Here is a 20779-nt window from a genome sequence, read left to right as displayed (position 1 = left end):
TTTTACAACAACAAAAAAGTCAGCTGATTTCATTGGAGGCATGGTAGGGTCTGGATACCATTTTGTAGAGTCCCATTTTGGCAGCTGTTAATTGGAGCACTCATCTTGAGCAGGGGCACTATTTTAGATTTCATTGGGAAAGACTAAGGCCTTTCAGTGGGGAGAGCAAGATTCTCAGCAAGGTTCCACTTGTGGGATATATTAAAGCTTTAAATGGCAAGAACGACTTTGAAATGTTTTTAACGATTTCATATTATTCTGATCCTGTTTTATTGTTTGGTTTAAGTGCAGAGTTTTGTTTTTGTTCTGCAAATCTCTCTCTTGTTGCCCTGCACAGGGTAACCATGGCATGGCCAGAGAGCTGTATCAAAGCTTGCTGACTCAGGTGGCTTCAGAACACTTCTACTTCTGGCTAAACAGCTTGAAGGAGTTCTCCCATGCAGAGCAGTGCCTGACAGGGCTGCAAAAGGATGATTATAGTTCAGCACTTTCCTGTATTGCTGAGTCACTGAAATCTTACCACAAAGGAATAGCATCCTTAACGGTCAGTGTGAATTCTCCCCCCCCCCCCTTTACTTGTTGCAGACCTGTAGGTTAAAGCAATTGTCCTTTTTCACTGCCATTTCTAACTAGACTATTCTTCAAATGTCTTGGAAGAACAAATGTTGCGCTTACACCTACTTTCTTAAGCAGCAGTAGCTTATTCCAGCAAGAACTTTAGCGTTTAAGATCTTCACCTTCTTTCTGTCTACATGGCCATCTGAGTGGATTGGTCGCTACTGAATTGGCATGTTGGCAGTGCAAGACTCCAGCAATAATTTCATCAGTAAGGTAGCTTACTCCTGTAATAATTAAACCAGTAAACTACTGCTGTTTGACAGAGTAGGTATGAACCCAGTGCTTTCATGCTCACATTAACATTTATCATCACATGAGTGCACAGGAGGCAGAGATTGAACAATAGCAGTCTTGGCTGCAGTATGAATGATCTCGGATTCCTTGTGCAATCAGCCAAGAGTCACCAGAGTTCTCTTCCGTAAAACGAAGACCTTTCCTCCCCTTTTGTTTACCTTCGGTTGCATTTGCCGGAATGGAACTGTGTTCTGCATTCTTGAAATGCTTAGCCAGGGAGAGGGACTTGCCCTGCTGCACTGGAAATATATTATGCAGTAAAGAAACAGCAACTAATTTGTATTTTGGTTACATGAACAACGACATCATTTGTGGATTATTTGCATTAATGTGTTGGAGGCTCGGCTTGACCTTATTATGGACCATGTTGCATAAGCTTATTCTGACATAAATAACCAATCCAAGAAATTCTGGATCTACCACTTAAAATGGGTGTGGGAAGCATGAGACGTGGCCAAGTAATGAATATGCATTCTTAAGCTTCTTCATTTTCAAAGCTTTGTTCAGTTCAGTATATTGTTGTGGTTAGAACATTGGACTGAATTTAGGCAGGCAGAGATCAATCCAGCCTCACCCCAGAGGTCCAGAGGTGAATTTGACTTGGTCTCTCGCAGACCAAGAGGTCTACCTTGCAGGTTTGTAGTGAGGATAGGAATGGCCCTATATCCTCTGTCCTGATTTTTCATTGCCATGGCTATTCAAAGAGCCAGAAAAGCCATTTTCTCCTCAGGAAAGGGGAGAGCCTGCAAAAAAGCACCTTGAGGGGGATACATGTTGTGGTGAGACACAGCTTGTCCAAACTGAAATCTCAAAAATTACAGGATATAAATACATTGTCTTCAAAGTGAGTTAAATACATTGCTTTAAAGTGAGTCCCTTGATGTGGTAGGAAGAAGACAGGCACAAGGGTTATTTAACTTGCCAGTTCTATTGAATTGCTGCAGTCCTGTGTTGCACAATGTGTGCGTGAACATTTCTGACTCCAGAAGAAGGCAATTTGTCAGCTCAGGCAAGCAGAAATAAGATAGAGCTTGGTTTATATGGAGCAGAAAATGTATTTAATTGCTTATCGTGACAAAAATAGTGCCCATTTCAATAGAAGAACCACAGTATGAGAAAATTGATGTTTTAGGTTGCCTTTGCAATGTATGTGCCCTAGTTTGAGTCTTTTATTAACCTAGTAATTGTTTCTTATGAAGCTTTAAAAAGGCAGCTAAGCAGTTTGTTCATCTCTCTGGGCAAATACTGATTTGGTTGTTTCATGTGTCTTTTATTGTGCCCTTTGTATATGGAAATCACAGAGCTTTGTTTATTAGCTTGGACATCCGCAGAACTCTGACAAATATGTTAATTCAGAAAGTATTGCTGTTGAATGCATACAAGCTGTGTGTCTACATGCCATTTACAAATGTCCTCTTTGTGCATAAGCTCTGTCCTTTTCTTTCTCCTCTGTCTCCCTTTACCTCTTTGGCCCTTAACTTGGGTTCTCAAGCCAATCTAGGATCAGAATATCATCCTTCACAAAGGCTGGACAAATACATATCCTTATATCCTTCCTTAGAAATCTGCTGCTATTCTGGCTGCTCATTTTTAAAATTGGCACTGGAAAACACGGCTGCTTCTCCCTTTTCTTCAGCTCTGGCCACACATTATCCTAATGCTTGCGGGATGATGAATTTTTGAAGGTGCCTAGTGCAGAGAGAAAGGAGGTATTGGAAATTAGGACCTTGCTCTACTTGGCGGAGACCTCTATTGGGGTGATTATGAGTTTGAGGGAGATGTGATGGGGTGGAGGGATGGGGTCATTGGTTCTAGCAGGGTTGCAGATAGCCCATCTCTGGTCTCCCCAATCCTGGGTCTTTTGCATATGAAGCTTCTCATCTGCTGGACCTTCTGATTTAATTATGGGTGAGGGAACTGACCTGGCATGCATCTCCATGAGGTGGGTGAGCTAATTGGGTGGAGTGGATCTGAGGACTGACTTAGAAGGCCTGAGACACTGACAGGTTAGGGATTCTGCTGTTTTTTGCATCAGACTTGGTAATTCTTGCAGTACTTGTAAAAAACAAAGTAGATCTCACAGGCCTGAACTCTACCCACTGCTAATCTAAATTACCGTATTTTTCGTTCTATAAGACGCACCTAGTTTTGGAGGAGGGAAACAAAAAAAATATATTCTGAATCTCAGAAGCCAGAACAGCAAGAGGGATCACTGCGCAGTGAAAGCAGCGATCCCTCTTGATGTTCTGGCTTCTGGGATAGCTGCGCAGCCTGCATTCGCTCCATAAGACACACACACATTTCCCCTTACTTTTTAGGAGGGAAAAAGTGAGTCTTATAGAGCAAAAAATACGGTACGTTTCCTTATTAATCTAAATCTTGTAAAAGTCTATTCCCCTGCTCCAAGCAGCAGTAGCAACTTCTGAATATCTGTGGGAGCTGTCATCCATAAAATTCACCCGTGGAATTTTCTTCTGAATACTAATACATAATCCCACAAATATCCCGCATTATCTAAACAAAGTGTTCATCTAGAGAAATGATTTCTAAAATTGAAAGGGCATTCTTCAGTGGCTTTTGGCTTGGGTCACCAGTCTCAAAGTTCTGACTCTGTGTTTTGTTTGTCTTTCAGGCTGCCAGCACACCCCTTAACCCTTTGAGCTTTCAGTGCGGGTTTGTCAAACTCCGGATTGACCTCCTTCAGGCTTTCTCTCAGCTCATCTGCACTTGTAATAGCCTGAAGACTAGTCCTCCACCTGCCATTGCCACAACCATTGTCATGACCTCAGGCAGTGACCTTCAGCGGTGTGGACGCATTTCCAACCAGGCATGTGCTCCAGTTTGTCCCTGTTATGAACGTGCAATTATATTTTTACTTGGCTTGGTGTGCTGAGATGAAAACAATGAACAGTGAACACTGACCAAAAAAGTGACCAGTAGCTGCAATTCAGCCGATCATTAAAGGATGAGGCTCCTTTTGCAATGGGCAGAAGCCACAGTGTTCTCCTATAAACATGTTGAAAAGGTACAGACCTTCTGCAGAAAGAATATTGTTTAGTGCCTGTGCCCAGGAGCTATGAGCTCCCATCATCCCCAACCACAGGTCACACTGGTAGGGAATTATGGGAGCTGGATCCAACAACATTTAGAGGCCTACATGTTCCCCATCTCTGATTTAGAATAGTAAGGTCTGTTTCATGATGCCCTGCTAAAGGTTCTACCTTATACGGAGGCCAGAAACATAGCTTTTTCCGTGAAAGGTACTCCCAGTGGAAGTACTTAGTCTCCCCACCTTGCTTGCCTTCTGGGGCATGTTAACACTTCCACTTCACAGAATTCATATGGCAGTTGATTTGTTAAGATGTTCCTGCCCTGCTTTAGTCTTGCTTGCACCAGAGTTAATCTCTTACAGTGAATGCTCCAATCTTGTCCCCTTTGCTCCTCCCTCCTAGTGCATGGAGGAAACTAAACAAAATCTCTGGCTTACAAGAATGCCAGAACTGGGGGTGGTGGTTTGTTTTAGTTCAACAAACCATGATAAGTAAGCCAAAAACAATCTTCAGTGTGCATAAGATCAGATATACATTGACCCAGTTCAGTCGTCACATCAAGCCATAGTTAGGGGTATTCACAATGACTCATTATGTGGGCTATTTTGACCCATTCTCCAACATACAAACACACCCCTCATAAGGGAGGGGAAAATATATCAAGTGTGGAGTTTATTTTCCCTCTATCAGCCCCCTTGACCTTCTGCCTGGGCTGGTATGAGACTGGAAAGGTTTTGGATTCTCCCTACCCCACTGAATTGCTTTGTCCCATAAATGAGTACCCTGCATTTTGGCACACAAGGATCCTCCAAAATTGCCACAAAATACACTTTGAAAATTCATAAAGCAAACTAGAGCAAATTAATAATACCAAAAAAAAAAAAAAAATAGTATCAGAGATTTCAACCTTCAGATTCCACAAGTCTGGCAGAGTGCCATGGTTTTCATTTGCCTCTTAAAAGCAAGAATTGGTTTAGCCAGGCAGGTCTTACAGAAGAGAATATTCCACGATAGAAAAGGCCCTGCTCCTAATAGAGCCTAACCTAATTTAGATGGGCAGGGTGGGGGAAAGGCAGGAATCGGATTGTGAAACCAGGATCGGGGAGAAATCTGAAGAGCAAATTGGCAGGGAGGAGGGACTTGGATGGTGCAAAAAGTGAGGCAAAGGCAACTTTCAACAGGGCAAAGAGAGAACTGATACATTTGAGGTGCAAGTTGTAATTGGATTCTGAGCAGCTTGCCAATAATCACCTGCTGGTTCTATATATTAGGGGCTGCTAATGGGAGCCAAAGAAAGCAGGGAAGTTCAGTTGGCTTCAGGCGAACCTGCATCCCAAGACAGGATGGAGAGAAGGTACAGTCTTGCCAGTTGAGCCAGTGATATGAGGGCTCAGTGCAGGGGTTCTGTGGTGTATTTGTTTGACCTTTTCAGTTTATGACCTAATGGAAACAAATGAGAAAACTGAGCAAGGATATACAAAGAAATAAAAATATTAGTTCAGTTCAGTGCAATCAATCATGAGAAGTGCTTTGTTTTTGTCCCCACCCCTTTTGCTGCTGCAGATGAAACTCTCCATGGAAGAATTCAGGAACCTAGCTGCAAGATACGGAGATCTCTATCAATCATCCTTTGATGCAGACTCAGCAACTTTGAGGAATGTGGAGCTGTATCCTACTTTTCAAAGCACAGGACTTGGTTATTTTTCTCTAAGTATATGCCTTGTAAATATGACTCTTAAGAATTTATTACTGGAGCTTAGGACATGGGGCGAACATAACTTTCTTACAAATTCAGCATGCCAGTTTCCTTTTAAAGCCAACACCAAACACCAAAGTTTGTTAGCCAGAATTTAGCACTTGATATCATTGTGTCAGACTATTACCTAGCTATCAAACGTTATACCTAGAAGGCTGTTCTTCAGGGCCTTCTGGAAAACAATGCAATGTAGAGATTTGGCACAGGTTCAGTGGGAGGAAGCTTTGTAGCTATGATGCCACTATGGGCAAGGATCTCTCCCTCATGGTCACCCATCTTGCTGACCTGAGGGTTGGGCACAGAAAGTGAGCTTCCGAAACAGGGTGGTATTCACAGATTAGTATGGGTGCAGGCAAACCAATAAATAGCTTGGGTCCAAACGTTTCAAATCTCCCGTTCATGACCAAAATTGGGGGGCGGGGGCGGGGCATGAACCTGACGCCTCCCTAGGCACATTTGCATAGGGCTCAACTCTGGTTCAGCATTGTATCCAAACCAGGTGTATGTGTGAAGTGGTCCGTAGAATCAAGTTGCTTAAACTAATGTTGTATTATGATCTCCCCAGAAATGAAGCCCATGCTGATTCTAGTGACTTACAGCCATTATTTTACTGAACCATGCAATATTAATTTGATTTTGCCAATTTCATTTGTTCGTCTTTAACATCACATCAGACAGCAGCAAGGTTGCTTATTGATATCGCATGCAATCGAAGCCCTGATTTTAGACCCTGAATCTGCAAGGTAAATATGATGCAGACTTAACTTTCTTCAACCTCTTGTCACCCACGTCTTGCCATTATTTTCTAATTTAAGTAGCCATTAATCAAGGCGAAAATGTCTAGCAGTAGTTTAGCCAGGGATTCTGTGAAATAAAGTTGCACAAAGTTAAACATTTTTAGTATATGGAAGAGTCCGTTCAAATTACCTTTAGTTTATTTGCTCATCTGAAAGAAACTTCAGCTGCATTTCACTGAAATGCACTGTTTCATGGGAAGCAATTCATTAACTAAATGTAGTGCATGCTTATTGTCATTCAGAAAGTATTTTTTAAAAAAACATATTAGTTCTTTAGCAACTTTGTCTTTTTCCTTGGCTCCAAAATTAAAGCTAAACATATGCTTTTTAAACTTTTCTGTATACTTTTAAAAATTTGACAGTGACTTCATACTTCAGTTTTTTTATTTAAACAAAATTTTAATAGAAGTATTAAAATAAAATAAACTGTCGGCACTGTACCGTGCTGATAACGAGGTGCATGAACTAGCGCATGAACTTGTCATGTGGAAGAGTAGTAATTCAGCATATTATTGTTTATATTGATAGGCATCAGGACAGCAAAAATTAGAAATCTTTTGAAGGGAGTCCTGATTTCCTTAATGTGGGTTGATGATTGGGCTAAATCAGGAATGAGGGTACCTGCAGCTGTTGTTGGACTTCAGTTCCTATCAACACCAACCATTCGCCACTCCGCCTGCGGCTGATAGGAGTTGGAAGTCAACAGCTAACTGACGCTGGCTGGGAGTGGCAGAAAATATTTAGAAAAAATACAGATTCAAGTAATTTGGTTATAATATTTTAGCTAGGCAATCCTTACTTTAAAAATTCTCAGGGCTGTATCCAACTAACATGTCCCATCAGTGTAAAGATTTCAGCTTGCACAACAGGACTTCCTCTCCTCCCTCCACCCTCTCCCAGTCTCCTCTGGGTGGATGGAGAAACCCACAGAACATATTTAGGGGGTGTGCAGGGGAAGGAGGCAGGAAGTCCTGTTGCACAAGTGGAAATTATTGCGTTGTTTGGAGACGTATTACTGCCACTTTGGATACAACCCTTAGTGATTTTTTTCTCTAGGGATGAAAGCATTGCGGACATTGCACCTGGTGAAATTGAGATTCTGTAGTTTAGTGCTTTTCCGTCTTCCTTCTAGGAAGGATTTTCACATTGACATCTGTGGAAAGCTTGCATGTCTGCCATGGAACCCCTAATGTTACAGAGGATGTTTTACAGTATTATAACAATAGTAATAATATTTATTTGCCACCTTTTCCCCAAGGCAGCTTACAGGTAAAACAGAGAAAGCAAAAAAGCATAGAAAAGAGAGTCATTAAATTACACATTCAGTTCCCTGGCTTGGGCCTCCTCATTGACCCATGTGAACTTAAAGCACAGACAAGAGCGTGCATCAGTGCATTGCAGTGAAAGATCACTATTGTTGCACAAGCCATCTTTTAGGAGAGCTTGTCTGTCATTTCTGTTCTCACTGAGAAGCATCCGTTAAGCTTTAAGAGAACCCTGGCATTCTTAGAAATAGTTCAAGATGAGATGCCACAAGCTCTTGTTGAAGGTAAAAATAAAATAAATGACAAATACTTCTTCCTTGTATTGCTTGTATACCTGGCCCTAAATAAACTTTATTTGATGTAAGCACTAATAATTTCAATGGAACTAAATTCCAAATAAGTTTACTTAAAAAGCCAGGGCTCCCCCCCCCCCAGTACCATTGGGCTCTCTTGAATAGTCCCTGTTTTCCTCCTTAGCTTTTGAAATCCCCTAAATTAACCAGATAATTAATCTCTGGTGTAATGCCATTGACTTTGATGAAGTTTCTCGAGGGACAAAGATAGCCATGTAAGCCTTCTTGGTGCTAGTAAAAGGTCTCCCTTTGGGCTGTCTCTGATTTCTGTTGATAGAACGTAAGTTGATCAGATCTCGTGAGACTGGAAATCGGAAAGAATTGCTTAGAAGTAGTAATGGCTCATTTAAACATGGGAATTACAGGACTGAACTGATGCCTAGTAGATCTTAATCCACATAGACAGTACACACTTTTTAAAACAATGGCCCGATTCAGATGTTGTGCACAGCTTTTGGCTCCTGCAATTTTCACTTTCCTCTTCACTGCTCCTGAACAGAAATGATTGGAAGCTGTCACTTCTGTTTTCTATTAGCCGCAGTTTATCATTACATCCAAACCTGAAACGTTACCCAAGCAAAAAGGTTTTCAAGCCCTGCACTGCACTTTGACGTCCTGACGATCGGGGCTTCCAAGCGCAGCATCACCTGGCGATAGTGATGCCAGGCGATTGGCAGGCAGCATCTTCACCCACATGTCAGATTTGGTCCAGAGGAGAAGGAAAAGAAGGATCCAGCCCACTGACCAGAAAAGGTTCCCTGCCCCTGATGCAGAAAGTTATAAGTTGATTGGCAGAACATCTAAATCATGCTTGCCAAGCACAACAACCACATCATCATTTTGGTGAACCAGCGCAGAGAATACATTGCACGGAGGTGGCTTCCATGTGTCACTTCAGGCTGCTTCAGCAAAATCGAGCCGTCTGCCTTTTCAGTTCAGGGGACACTTCCTGTGTATTCAATTCGGCACTGAATGCACAAGCAACTGTTTTGCAGGAGTGTCACAAATTTATTCCAAGATTTTTTATTTTTTTTAATTGAGTAAGGAAGAAATGTTTAAGTGAACTGGAAATGTTCAGATTAAGCATGAAATGCCTATAAAGATGGGGAGGGTATCCATGGAGTACAGCATTTACAAGGACAAAGGAACCTGTCAGAGAGGCTGTGCTATTTCCAGGAAATTATTTGTTTCCCCATGAATGGTTAAGTATATATAGACAAGATGATGGTTTTATAGAATCTTTATCTCACCTTCTTATCCAGCCTAGAGTCCCAAAGCATTGTGTAAAAATACCCAAGACACTTTGGAAAGGTTAGGGAAAGGCACACACTGAGCATCACCAGAGTGAATTTCTTTTCTAGTTTACAGGAATATGGATCTGCTGGAGTGGCACATGCCACAAGTGAATATGAAAGGAGAATGATGTCTGTGTTCAGTCATGTGCTGGAAGAAGTGGAATCACTGAACAGAAAATATGCACCCGTGTCTTACATGGCAAGTAATAGCCACTTTGTCATAGAGACTTTTAAAATAGTAGTTCTTTACATTCTTTTGAAACAAGAAGTCAAAAGATAGATGACCCCAGGTTTTGTATTGGTCACAAATAGCATATAACCAGAGAGATGGAATAAAATCGGTTTCTACCATAGAGCAACATTGGAGATTCATTTTATGCCTTAGAGGGTATAATTTTTAATGACTCATAGTGCCAGATTTGTATTTCTGAGGAGACGTGTATAGGATTGTACTGTTCAGTGGTCAAGGTGGAAGTGACAAGTCAAGACTCTGCTTCAATCTGTAATTTATTAATTAAAGATATAGGAATGGTGGAAGCAGCATTGATATTTTGGTATAATGAATTAACCAATACAAACATAAGTATAATCCAGAGATTATCATGCATATTAAAAAGCTTAAGAAACGTGCAGAAAAGTAAAAATTGTTTGTAATAAGTCTTGACTCATTCTCAAAATTTTTGACCAGCTATAGCAAAATTTGTCATGTTTTTTAATGAGTAGTATGTTTCTTTATCCACAGCTGTTTAGATTTTGGCCCTTTCCCCTCTCCTAAACTTTAGAATGGAAAGCTTCAACTTGAAAAGCATTATATACATCTTTGGTATACATCAGTAGCAACAGATGGAAATATTTGTAATTTGAAATAAAGGGATGAAGCTTGTAGTGACATGCGGAGCTACATCATTGTTCTTTGGACTTATAATTTTATTCAGTTTTCTAGGAGCTGTGTTATTTAATACCGTTCTGATTCTGACGCTGTGATGGCTGTCATGCAGAAAGTTCGTTTGTGGAACATGCTAGAGGCCACCTGCCATTGCTCCACCTTGGCTTCATTCATTGAAGCTGATTGTGTTTCAGTACAACTTTTCACTGGTGTAGAGTTTCTCTTATCGGGTCAGGTCATCCAAGAACACAAGCGCTAGGTGATGTAACTCCAAACACAAGGCGGAGAACAGTTCTAAATGAGCTTAATCTATCGACTAGAACCAGGGTTTCAGATACTGACTTTAGGATATCTCTGATCTCTTTGAGAGCAAGCAATCTGCTATCCTTCCATGCGTGTTGAGCATTATATTATATATGGACATACATTTTTATATGAATAAAAATGTACGCAGAGTCCTGTACGAAAACAAAAGCAATTATTCAAATAGCAGCAGCAGGGGGCCGCTATTGCCCTAATTTCTTGCTTGTGGGTTTCCCAGAATCATCTCACTGGCCACTGTGAGAAGTGAGATATTGAACTAGATAGAGCTTTGGCCTGATCCAGCAGGACTCTTCATATGTTAATTTCTTGCTGGCCATATTTTTGCTCTCGTTGTATTGCAGAAAGCACTAGACTAGAGAACAAGCCGTTTTGCATAAGACTTCAGAATTTCCCCATATTTAATCTTCAGGTCCATTCATGGCTTGTCTTTCTTTGTTGTAGGGACTCCCCACTGCTACTTAGTTTCTCTCAAGCCAGTACTGCCTTGCCCTGCCTTGCCCCGTTTGGCTGCATTCTTCCTCCTAGTGGCCTCTGGTCTCCAGGATGCCCCTGCCTTAAGATCTAATGTGCCAGGCTGCATTGGCCGCCATTTTATCTTTCCATATATCCTTGATCAAATGATGCACTTAGGAATAGGGGATGTTGGGGAAAACAACAACTTTCCCCCAAATTCCTTTAGAGCTGCTACAGAGCTATTTTCGGAGCTATTCAATGCCTCTCTTGTCCTGATACAGAAAGGAAACTGGATTTGTTCCCACCATCTCTGTAGGCTATTCTAGCCTGCTGCCCATCAGACGTTTTGGACCACAACTCTCATCAGGTCATAGAAGCTGTAGTCTAAAAGACCTGGAGCCCCCCAGGCTGGTGAGGCCTGCGCTCGTCCATATTCTTGATGATGCATTGTCTTGGCTTCCTAATAAGTGCTAGTGACTGCAACGCTAATGCACAAAGTACATTCTGTTTCCGATCCCTGCTGTAAAAAGGATTAGTTCTGATCTGGCTTGGCATTGTTTTGTTCCAGCACACGGCTTGTCTATGCAATGCAGTCATTGCCTTGCTGAAAGTTCCCTTGTCATTCCAGAGGTATTTTTTCCAGAAGCTGCAGTCGACTAGCATTAAGGTAAGCTGACGGGCTCACCGAATTTTAACTGCAGTTAATGCGGAGAAATGTCTACAATCCCTTTGCTGTCAGGAAGAGGAAGAGGAAGGGGAGGAGGATTGCTGCTGATCCAGATCCCTACGTCTGCTTTGATTCTTTAATTATTGCTATTTTTCAGTGGGAGATTCCGTTCAGATCGCTCACTGCATTCTGTTTGGCCCTGGCTCTTCTATAAACAGGAGAGAGAATGGGAGCCCTTAGTGATTGTATGGCACCCAATGCATCAGTTTCCCCCCCAGAGCTTTGATTATGTGTTTGTTTGTTTATTTAAACAATGCCTACAAGCAACTCCCCATTTACACACAATCTATTTGCATGAGTGTCCTTCTGGCTCACAAGAAGACCCTCCCCAGAGCCTGAAGAGGACAGAGGCACAGCGGGGCATTGTTGAGGCTTCCCGCCTAACAGCTTCCCCATGCATCAGCTGAGCAGCCTCAGCAAAGCCCCTCTGCCCGTCCGGCTCACAGAGGTCCGTAACATAACCCTGTGTAAATGGAGAGTCGCAGAGGGCCTTCTCGGTAGTGGCACCTGCCCTGTGGAACACCCTCCCATCAGATGTCAAGGAGATAAATAACTATCTGACTTTTAGAAGACATCTGAAGGCAGCCTTGTTTAGGGAAGTTTTTAATGTTTGATCTTTTATTGTGTTTTTAATATTCTGTTGGGAGCTGCCCAGAGTGGCTGGGGAAACCCAATCAGATGGGCGGGGTATAAATAAGTTGTTGTTGTTGTTGTTGTTGTATAAATAAGTTGTTGTTTGACAGCCCTTGAGCTGTCCTGGACATATGTTGTTCAGGGCCATGTCAATTAAGAAAATACTCTAGAACCTGGCCCATTAGTATATGGGCAGCCAGTGCAAGCTTTTGACCACCAGGGTTACAGGCTAGTGATTGTCCCCATCGACAATCTAGCTGCAGCATTTTGCACCAGCCGGAGTCTCCAGACAAGGGCCAAATATGGTCCGGCATAGAGCGTGTTGCAGTCATCAGACCTGTAGGTCACCATGGATAGTTGATGCATCTACTGCATCTGGTAAAAGGTAAAAGATAACAATGGCTTCAGCAGCGGCCCCATTCTCTGAACCTGTTCTTTCAGAGGGAGCGCAGCCCCATACATGTAACATCTGCATTTATCTTCCTCTTTTTATTTTACATCCCCACTGTCTCATTTATCTGAAGGAAATAGAATGATCTTTGTCATATCTTTCAAAATCTTGTGGCCTGTTATTTCCCTGCTTCATTTTAATGGTTCATTTTATTGACCATTCATTTGGTGTAATATGGCTTCTGATGCTGTTATGCCATTAAGCTCACATCCTGTTTATAAAATGATCAAGCTCCTGAAGGAATATACAAATATTCAGTATGGCTGAAGCATACGTTTAATCAATATTGACCACCCAGACACAGTGCCGTTCAAAGAAAATTTAGCCTCCTCTCCTGATTATCCAAAGCGGTGTACATGTTTTAAAGAGGTCAACACATACACGTCCTCCCCACATGTGGAATAGATATTTTACTCGTGTGGTACCTTCGTTACAGGGACAGCACATATTCCACACATAATAACTCTTAGTTACTGTGTTAGCTTTTGCAGTAAGGAAAGACCATAGCCCAGTGGTAGAGCACGTGATTTGCATGCAGAAAGTAACCCTGCCAGAGATCTAAAGAACTGCTGCCCGTCAGAGTAGGCAAAACAGAGTTAAGATGGGGACATGGTCTTGCATGTGAGTAAGGCAGCTTTGTATGCCCTGACTACTGGTTCATGTAATTTCATTTTCTAAGGCTTGTACCCTGGCATCTGGAATCATAACTTTTGAGATTTTTAGGCCAGTGGCAAGTTACAGATACTTCAATTAAGTAAATAATAGTAAAAACAGTGGTGAGATAAGGTTTGTAATTACAATATCAAGCAACAAACAAATTTGCCACAAAGTTTTACACACACACACACACACAGAGAGAGAGAGAGAGAGAGAGAGAGAGAGAGAGAGAGAGAGAGATATCCAGGATTGCTCCCCAAAGAGCACATACTTTGCCAGAAAGGAAGGTCTTTGTTAGCTTTCTGAAACTCACCAAGAAGCCTGCTAGAAGGGATCTCCGCAGCACGGGTACATCTGCTAAGGTTTCTCTTTACAGCAGACTCATGGAACTTCCTTCAGGACTCCTTCGGCTAATCAGTTGCCTGTGTCAATAGCAGTCGACTTAATGTCTATTTGGAGAGTATGTGTACTTAAGATTGTCAGAGTCAAAAGCTAAGGGCTCTTAACAAGCAAAAAAGCTTACTTGAAAGATTATCAAATGTTGCAGAATCCATGCCCCAGAGCATAAGTTGTCTCTCTGGTTGGGGTAACAGGGCTGTTTAGAATATAAAAACACAAAAATACATAACAAACAAAAACAATACCCTTCTCACAGTTCAAAAGACCATAGATTGTTTAATTAGCCAAAGGCTGATTTCCTGCTTGGTTTCAAACACAGTTTTTAGGCCGTCATCCAGCCTTCCATCTGCTGCCCAAAGTGCAGAGAAAGCTTTACGGCTTGATTGTACTGAAATATTAAAGCTGCCGTAATTTGGAGGTATTAAGGACAGCATCTTCATTTTGTAAAATAACGTTCTAACAGAAAAGTTAGCTGCAATTCAGTTTAGAGAAAATGCATTTCAAGTTTGGAGTGCTTGGAGACGTGTATTTTTTTTCCTGACAGTGCACTACTCATGCAATGAATGCACTGATCATAAATTGTGTTGATTATCTCTTGAGCATTGTAATATCCCTCGCCATCTTCCATGTGCTTCTTGTTTCAGTTGCTTTTTTATTTTATCTGTACTTCAGCTTGCCCTCTCACCATCCCCACGCAACCCTGCTGAGCCCATTGTCGTTCAGAATAACCAGCAAATGGCACTGAAGGTAGAAGGAGTGGTTCAGCACGGCTCCAAACCAGGCCTTTTCCGCAAGATTCAGTCGATCTGTCTAAATGTATCTTCATCACTGCAGACCAAATCTGGGCAAGAGTACAAGGTATGGAGTTGTATACTGTCAACATTTTACAGTGTCTGAAACCTATGAAGAATTTAAATGGAAATACCATTTTCTGCTGTTGGGTGGCGAGGATTTTAATCTCAGCGGGGGAGGGGTGTGCGGGTGTGTAGGCATTTCTGGCAGGTTCTTTGAAGATGAAACCTGTAAGCAAGATCTTGTGGTGGTGTTGTGTTCATATCCCGATGGGAAAAAGTCTGCGCCTTGTGTATATGCGTCTCGGTGGAAAGGGGAAGGTGGAACAGATAATCCTTTTCCACACTTGCTGTCTTGGCAGTAGCACTGAAAAGTCCTAACATTACAATCGACTAAGAACACACAGCTGTCTGGCAGCAGGAAGCAAATCTGCTCAAGTAAGAGAATGCTGATCACTTGGGATGGCTAATCACTTAGAGGTTCCCAAGCCCTGCTATGAACAGCTGAGCGGTTTGCAATAGCTTTAGCAGAGAGCGCTAAATGGCTTCTTACGTTTTGCTTAGACATGCTGAACAAAAGCAAAGGACAACAGTTCTGATATTGTCCTCCATGAGCCAAACCTTTGCTTATATGGCAGAATTGAAACATTGAACACCCCCTTAGAGAAGCTGTGGAAAATGCCATTCCTACTTCTGTTTTCTTTCCCAGATGCCCATTGACAGCCTGACAAATGAGATGGAGCAGATGGTTGAGCCTCACAACGATTACTTCAGCACACAGTTCCTCTTGAACTTTATTATTGTTGGCACCCACAGCATCACAGTGGAGTCTTCTGTTAGAGATCTCAATGGTATCATATGGAAGACGGGGCCCAAAACCACTCTGTTGATTAAGTCTCTTGAAGATCCTTACTCCCAGCAAATTCGACTTCAGCAGCAGCAAGGACAGCAGCCACCGCAACAGCCACAGCCACAGCAACGAACTGCCTATTCCCGTTTTTAGCACTGTTCTTATCATTCATCAGCCCAAGTGAAAGGCATTCCATTTTATGTGGACGTTGTCATTTCCCCCATCTGTTTCCCATGATGCTGTCCTTCCTTCCTTCCTTCCTTCCTTCCTTCCTTCCTTCCTTCCTTCCTTGGCAACTGCAATGATCACACCTATAAAATGCAGCTCGGTCACTGAAACCCAATCCTCTTGAGGCACTTCATATAACAAGCTAGTTGAATGAAGTGGCTCTGCTCATAGTTCCAGCTGTTTCCACCATGCCACTGAAATTGCTCTAGCAGTGGAGTGCAGAAATTTGCTAAAGCAGAACAAAGCCTTGGTTATGTACTTTTTTCAGGTTCTTATGGCCCTGTTCATGTGATGTGGGTCACTAAGGGCCTGAGGGGGCTAAATCCATGTTTTTATGGCTTCATCACATACCCAGCTCTTCTCGCCATCATTCAGCACAGATTTTAGGATGGTGTGATGAACTGAAATCTGGCCCTATTACATGATCCATCCATTCACTGTTTTATTGTGCTTTCCGTGTGCCTTGTAACCTGCATTCCACCACATACAATAGAAGGGCCACTTTAAAGCCTCAGATAAGAATGGGCCAAGTTGGTTTCCCTTTGCATCGTTGTTGATGGCTTCCAATTGGAAGATAGTGAGCAGTGAAAGGTCTGCAAGAATTTCCTGGGTTGCATCCCAACATATTGGCTGTTTGAGTAATCCAGTTGCCACTTCCTGAGGAGCATGACTTTCGATTCTACATTTAGTCTTTCAAATTGCATTGGGTTTTTATGTATGCAAATCTGTGTTCCTCTGTTTTATTCAGTACATCTACAAATGCAAACAGTTTCAACAAACGTCCAGACATTCTGGGTGGTTAAATGTAAATAATCATTTTGAATGCTGCTAAGTTAGAATGAGGTTTGGATATCATTCCAAATATCGGGGTGGTGTTTTTTAATGCCTCTGAATCTTGCAGCTGCTCATATTTGTTGCTTCTCTATATAATAATGCTTGAGCTATGCCATTGTGGGGAAAGGGAGATTGTCTTGCTTTATAGGAAAAGTCTTGCTTTATAGGAAAAGGCATTTCAGATTGGTTGGGATCCTTGCCCCGCTCCCCAACACAAAGTCCCCCAGAAAGAAATATATTCATCTTTGAAAGGTTAGAAAGTTGAAAGATCAGAAAGGGTTGTGTTATAACTGTTCTTCTTTTAACAACAATATGAAGGAAATGCGCATTGAAGCTACGTGAGTAATAGGGTTTTGTTTTTGTTTTTTGGAAGAGGCAACTCATTCTAAAGCAAAATGCTGCTTGAAGTGCAACACATGACCAGGCCCTGTACCCTATAACCTAAAGAGGGTATATTTTGTATGGTATTATGAGATACTTCAAGAGAGCAAGGAGACAAGTAATGATCTTGGAGCCTGTTCCACGTGGACTCTTGCCCCTACCACCTCCAGGCCAGCTATCCAGCGAGAAGAATCCTGTTATTTTTTAAAAAGCAAACATACGTTATAAAGTACTTTAATTTTACCAGTAAGGCTTGGAAGCATTTGGTATCATGAAAGGCAGGATGAAAATAATTCTAATACTAATAATTCCCTGCTTTATTCTGCACCAGTGTTGTGAATGGAGAGCCTTCTTCCATTAAATACTCTTATGGTTGGTGGAGTGCATGCCATAGCTGTGCAGGAAGAAATTGACTTTGCATTCTCTTACTGAACTTGCAATGTGTCCATTCCTCTTGCTTTCAGATGTGAGAAGTTCACTCAGCTCTTGATGGTACAGGTATCCAGGTTGAGGGTTTCTTTCATTGTAAATACTGGGGGATGGGTTTGGAGGTTACTTGCAACATGCTCCTTTTTTAGAAACTACTCAGATGTAGTTTCTTACTTCATCTTACATCAAGCAAATGCCTCCTTGTTATGTATAGAATATCCTAATAAACCATTTGTTTCCCATTTGAATCTGATCAGCAAAACCAGAACTTCTTGTGGGGGAAAAAGACATTGGCATTCTTTAAACTACAATACTTGATTCACTGGCTGCCTTGGGTTTCAAAGTGTCTCTCCAATTTAACAAAGAAACATTTCACCTCTTCTGTCCCCAGCATGTTGATTTTGCAAATTATGAATAATCTCCAGTGTTAGAAACTCAGATATATAAACTAGGTGCCAAATGGCTCCTTAAATCAGGGTTACAGTTGCTGAAACAGAATGCCTAGTTTCCATTTTGGGGCCAGACGACTTGAAAGTCATATTTTTCAATATGACTTTTTTGGGTCCTGAAATTCATTCTGAATGTGCAGATAAAAGATAATGGATAGAATTCTACAGAATGGGGTATTAGCGTGTGAAAAGAGTGCAGATCCAATGATCCCCAGGCATGCGCCTCCAGATGGTGGACATGTCAGCCGCCAATCCTGGCACCTGGGCATCTACACTTGATCGCAAGTGGCCGATAGCCAGCCAAATGCGCCTGGCAAATTTCTAACGCTGCCTCTGACAGCAAGCAGCAGGAAATGTGCTGCTTGACATACGTAGGTAGATGGAGCTTCGTGTTGATCAGCTGGCTAGCTTCACAGTTTTTTCCCCATTTTTATCTTTTAGCCACCTTCGTCTAGCACTGACTTAGATGAAGTCAAACCTATGTAAACCCAATCCAAAGGCTTTTCACCCACGTTACATAGAGGTCACTGGAGCTAGGTGTGCATACCATCAGCTGACCATGGGGAATCCCTGAATATTTCCACCTTGTGCTGAAAAATCCAATTTCTGATTGAATAAGCTGTTTCCCTTCAGGACTCCTCTTTCCCTAAATTTACTTAATTGAAAAAGGAGTTCTGTGCCTATAGATACTGGACTTGTTTAGAAGCCACTTACCCCACTGCTGGAATACTGAGCATCCCTTTGTTTCTACATGAGACTGCTAGGGGTGATTTGGAGTTGGATATCTTCAACATGCTGATGACACTTAGCTGTCTCTCCTTTCCACCGACTCTAGGAGGTCTTGGAAGTCTTTAATTGGTCTGAAATCAGTAATGGAATCAATGTGGGCTAGCAAATTTTTGGTTTAATCCTGACAACTCTGGGAATTGTAGCTCTGTGAGGGGTACAGGGATTGCCTAACAACTCTTAGCACCCATAACAAATTACAGTCCGCAGGAATCTTTGGGGAAACCCATGACTGTTTAAATTGGCATAATTCTGCTTTATGGTGTAGTATATGGTGCCCAGTTGAAATGGTAGGTGAATGGTTTTGCATAATGTCTAATTTTGCTCAAGAAGAAAACTTGTCCGTTGTGTTAATAGCCATATATGACAATCCAATTCATGCTCATTTATGACCATGGAAAGCAGAAAAGGAAAGTGTGATACCAGGAGCAAGAAGAAGGAGCTGAAACATGGTTAGAAAATACCCTGATGTCGGTTGGCCTTTAGGGACACTGGTGAAATAAACCTGGGAAGTAGGGGGAGCAGAGATGAAGCTAGAATTTCTGCATACCAGCACGGAGGTAAATTCTACAAGTTGGAACCATTGGAGGAAGAAAGATATGGAGTGGTAAGCTTTTTAAAAAAAAATGTGTAATCCATTATGATGATTAGGCAGTTCCCACATACAGAATAATACAGATTTTCATGTTGGTTCCTTCCTCTGGTGCATCAGAAATAGCCGTAGCTGGAGATGGGATTTCAAACAGGATGGACCGGCTGAAAGGCAATAGAATTCAAAGCAGGGAAGAAATTCAATATTTTTTCCTCATTTTTGTGTAGCTGCCCTTTTAAGAAAGATACCTAATTCAGGGTTTTATGGGCCTTATGTCTGAAGTTCTGAGGCTGATGAAAACGGAGCCATGACCAACATCAGCATCTGGAGTCCTTGGAGTCATGGCCCCAGCCTCAAGCTTGAGCCAGATATCCTGGTCACAGGCAGCAATACTTCTGCATACAGCTGCCTCCGCTGAAAAGCATAGTGATCTGGGCCATAGGAGATTTCTTGCCTGAGTGTTTTATCTGCAGTTATGACCCACACATTATGATCAGGGATGGGGAATCTCTTTCACCCCACAATCTGTGTTCCTTTGTGGGTAACCTTCTAGGGACGAGACTTCAGGTAAGCACATACGTGATCATGAATTCAAGCATTGTATGCAAGTTAGGACTTCTTTTCCTTGACCAAATTCTGTTGTATTTATTTCATTTGTTCTCTCAGGAATGGTCAAGTCTGGGGGAGGCTATTGCACATCAGCTGTGCTGGATTTCAAGGACCTACTGGAAATGTTTCTTTGCTTCATATTTCAAGCACCTTGAAGAACTGTTTGTCTTGCATAAAATCAGAATTTTACAGAATCTTAGAATTGTGATTTTATTATATAATGCATTTTGAAGGTTATCTTCACAACATGGAAACGAGGTTGCATATTAAAAGAGGCTTGCAAAAATATTTCCCAGTAAGCAGCCATTCAGAACGCAAATGCTGATTGTCCAAAAGACGAACACATAAAAGGGAACATTCGGCATAGAGCAGCTTTCCATTTGCATAGAGAAAAAGGCAAATTATATATAGCCTACTCTGAATCTCTTATATCAGTGCTAGAGATTCTCTTCTTCGAGATTACTAATGCCACCACTTCTGTAGAACATCTCATGAGAATATATATCATTTCAGTAATTTTCACAATAGCTCTATAATGTTGGTGAATGTTACCTCCATCTTCCCAGTGGGGTTGGGGCAAGACTGAGAATTTATTGCCTGTAATTGTCTAGCAAGTTTGTGGTAAAGGAGAGACTCTGAAAGATTTCCTGTTCATACCCATAGCCACCATATGCTATAACAGCTTTACAATAGATCATGGATGGGAGTGGACCAAGGGTGGGAAATAAGTGTCCCTCCAGTATCGTGATGCTATAAGTATTGCGATGCGATCTGTCCAGCAGGAAGAATTAACTTTTTATTGTCAAAAGTACACTTACAAGTTAGGAGAAGCCATGTCCATCAGTCCTACGTCTCTCAGCTACTCCTAGGTG

At 41.8% G+C, this 20779-nt stretch overlaps 1 protein-coding gene across 2 annotated transcripts in view; it reads left to right on the top strand.

Moving 5' to 3' along the window:
* INTS7 (integrator complex subunit 7) overlaps nucleotides 1–17719 on the top strand; it is a 39476-nt gene extending 21757 nt beyond the window's left edge. For both annotated transcript variants that reach the window (XM_082217416.1, XM_082217417.1), the window contains 8 exons: nucleotides 338–544; nucleotides 3545–3739; nucleotides 5526–5629; nucleotides 6393–6461; nucleotides 9495–9627; nucleotides 11660–11758; nucleotides 14631–14816; nucleotides 15459–17719. In XM_082217416.1, the coding sequence (XP_082073542.1) occupies nucleotides 338–544; nucleotides 3545–3739; nucleotides 5526–5629; nucleotides 6393–6461; nucleotides 9495–9627; nucleotides 11660–11758; nucleotides 14631–14816; nucleotides 15459–15752 (1287 nt within the window). In that variant the 3' untranslated portion in view covers nucleotides 15753–17719. The remainder of the gene's footprint in view (nucleotides 1–337; nucleotides 545–3544; nucleotides 3740–5525; nucleotides 5630–6392; nucleotides 6462–9494; nucleotides 9628–11659; nucleotides 11759–14630; nucleotides 14817–15458) is intronic.
* Nucleotides 17720–20779: the final 3060 nt, after the last annotated feature.

The sequence above is a fragment of the Podarcis vaucheri genome, assembly GCF_965113315.1.
Source record: "Podarcis vaucheri genome assembly, chromosome: 3".
Lineage (NCBI taxonomy): Eukaryota > Metazoa > Chordata > Lepidosauria > Squamata > Lacertidae > Podarcis > Podarcis vaucheri.
This window is presented reverse-complemented; position numbering and strand designations above follow the sequence as displayed.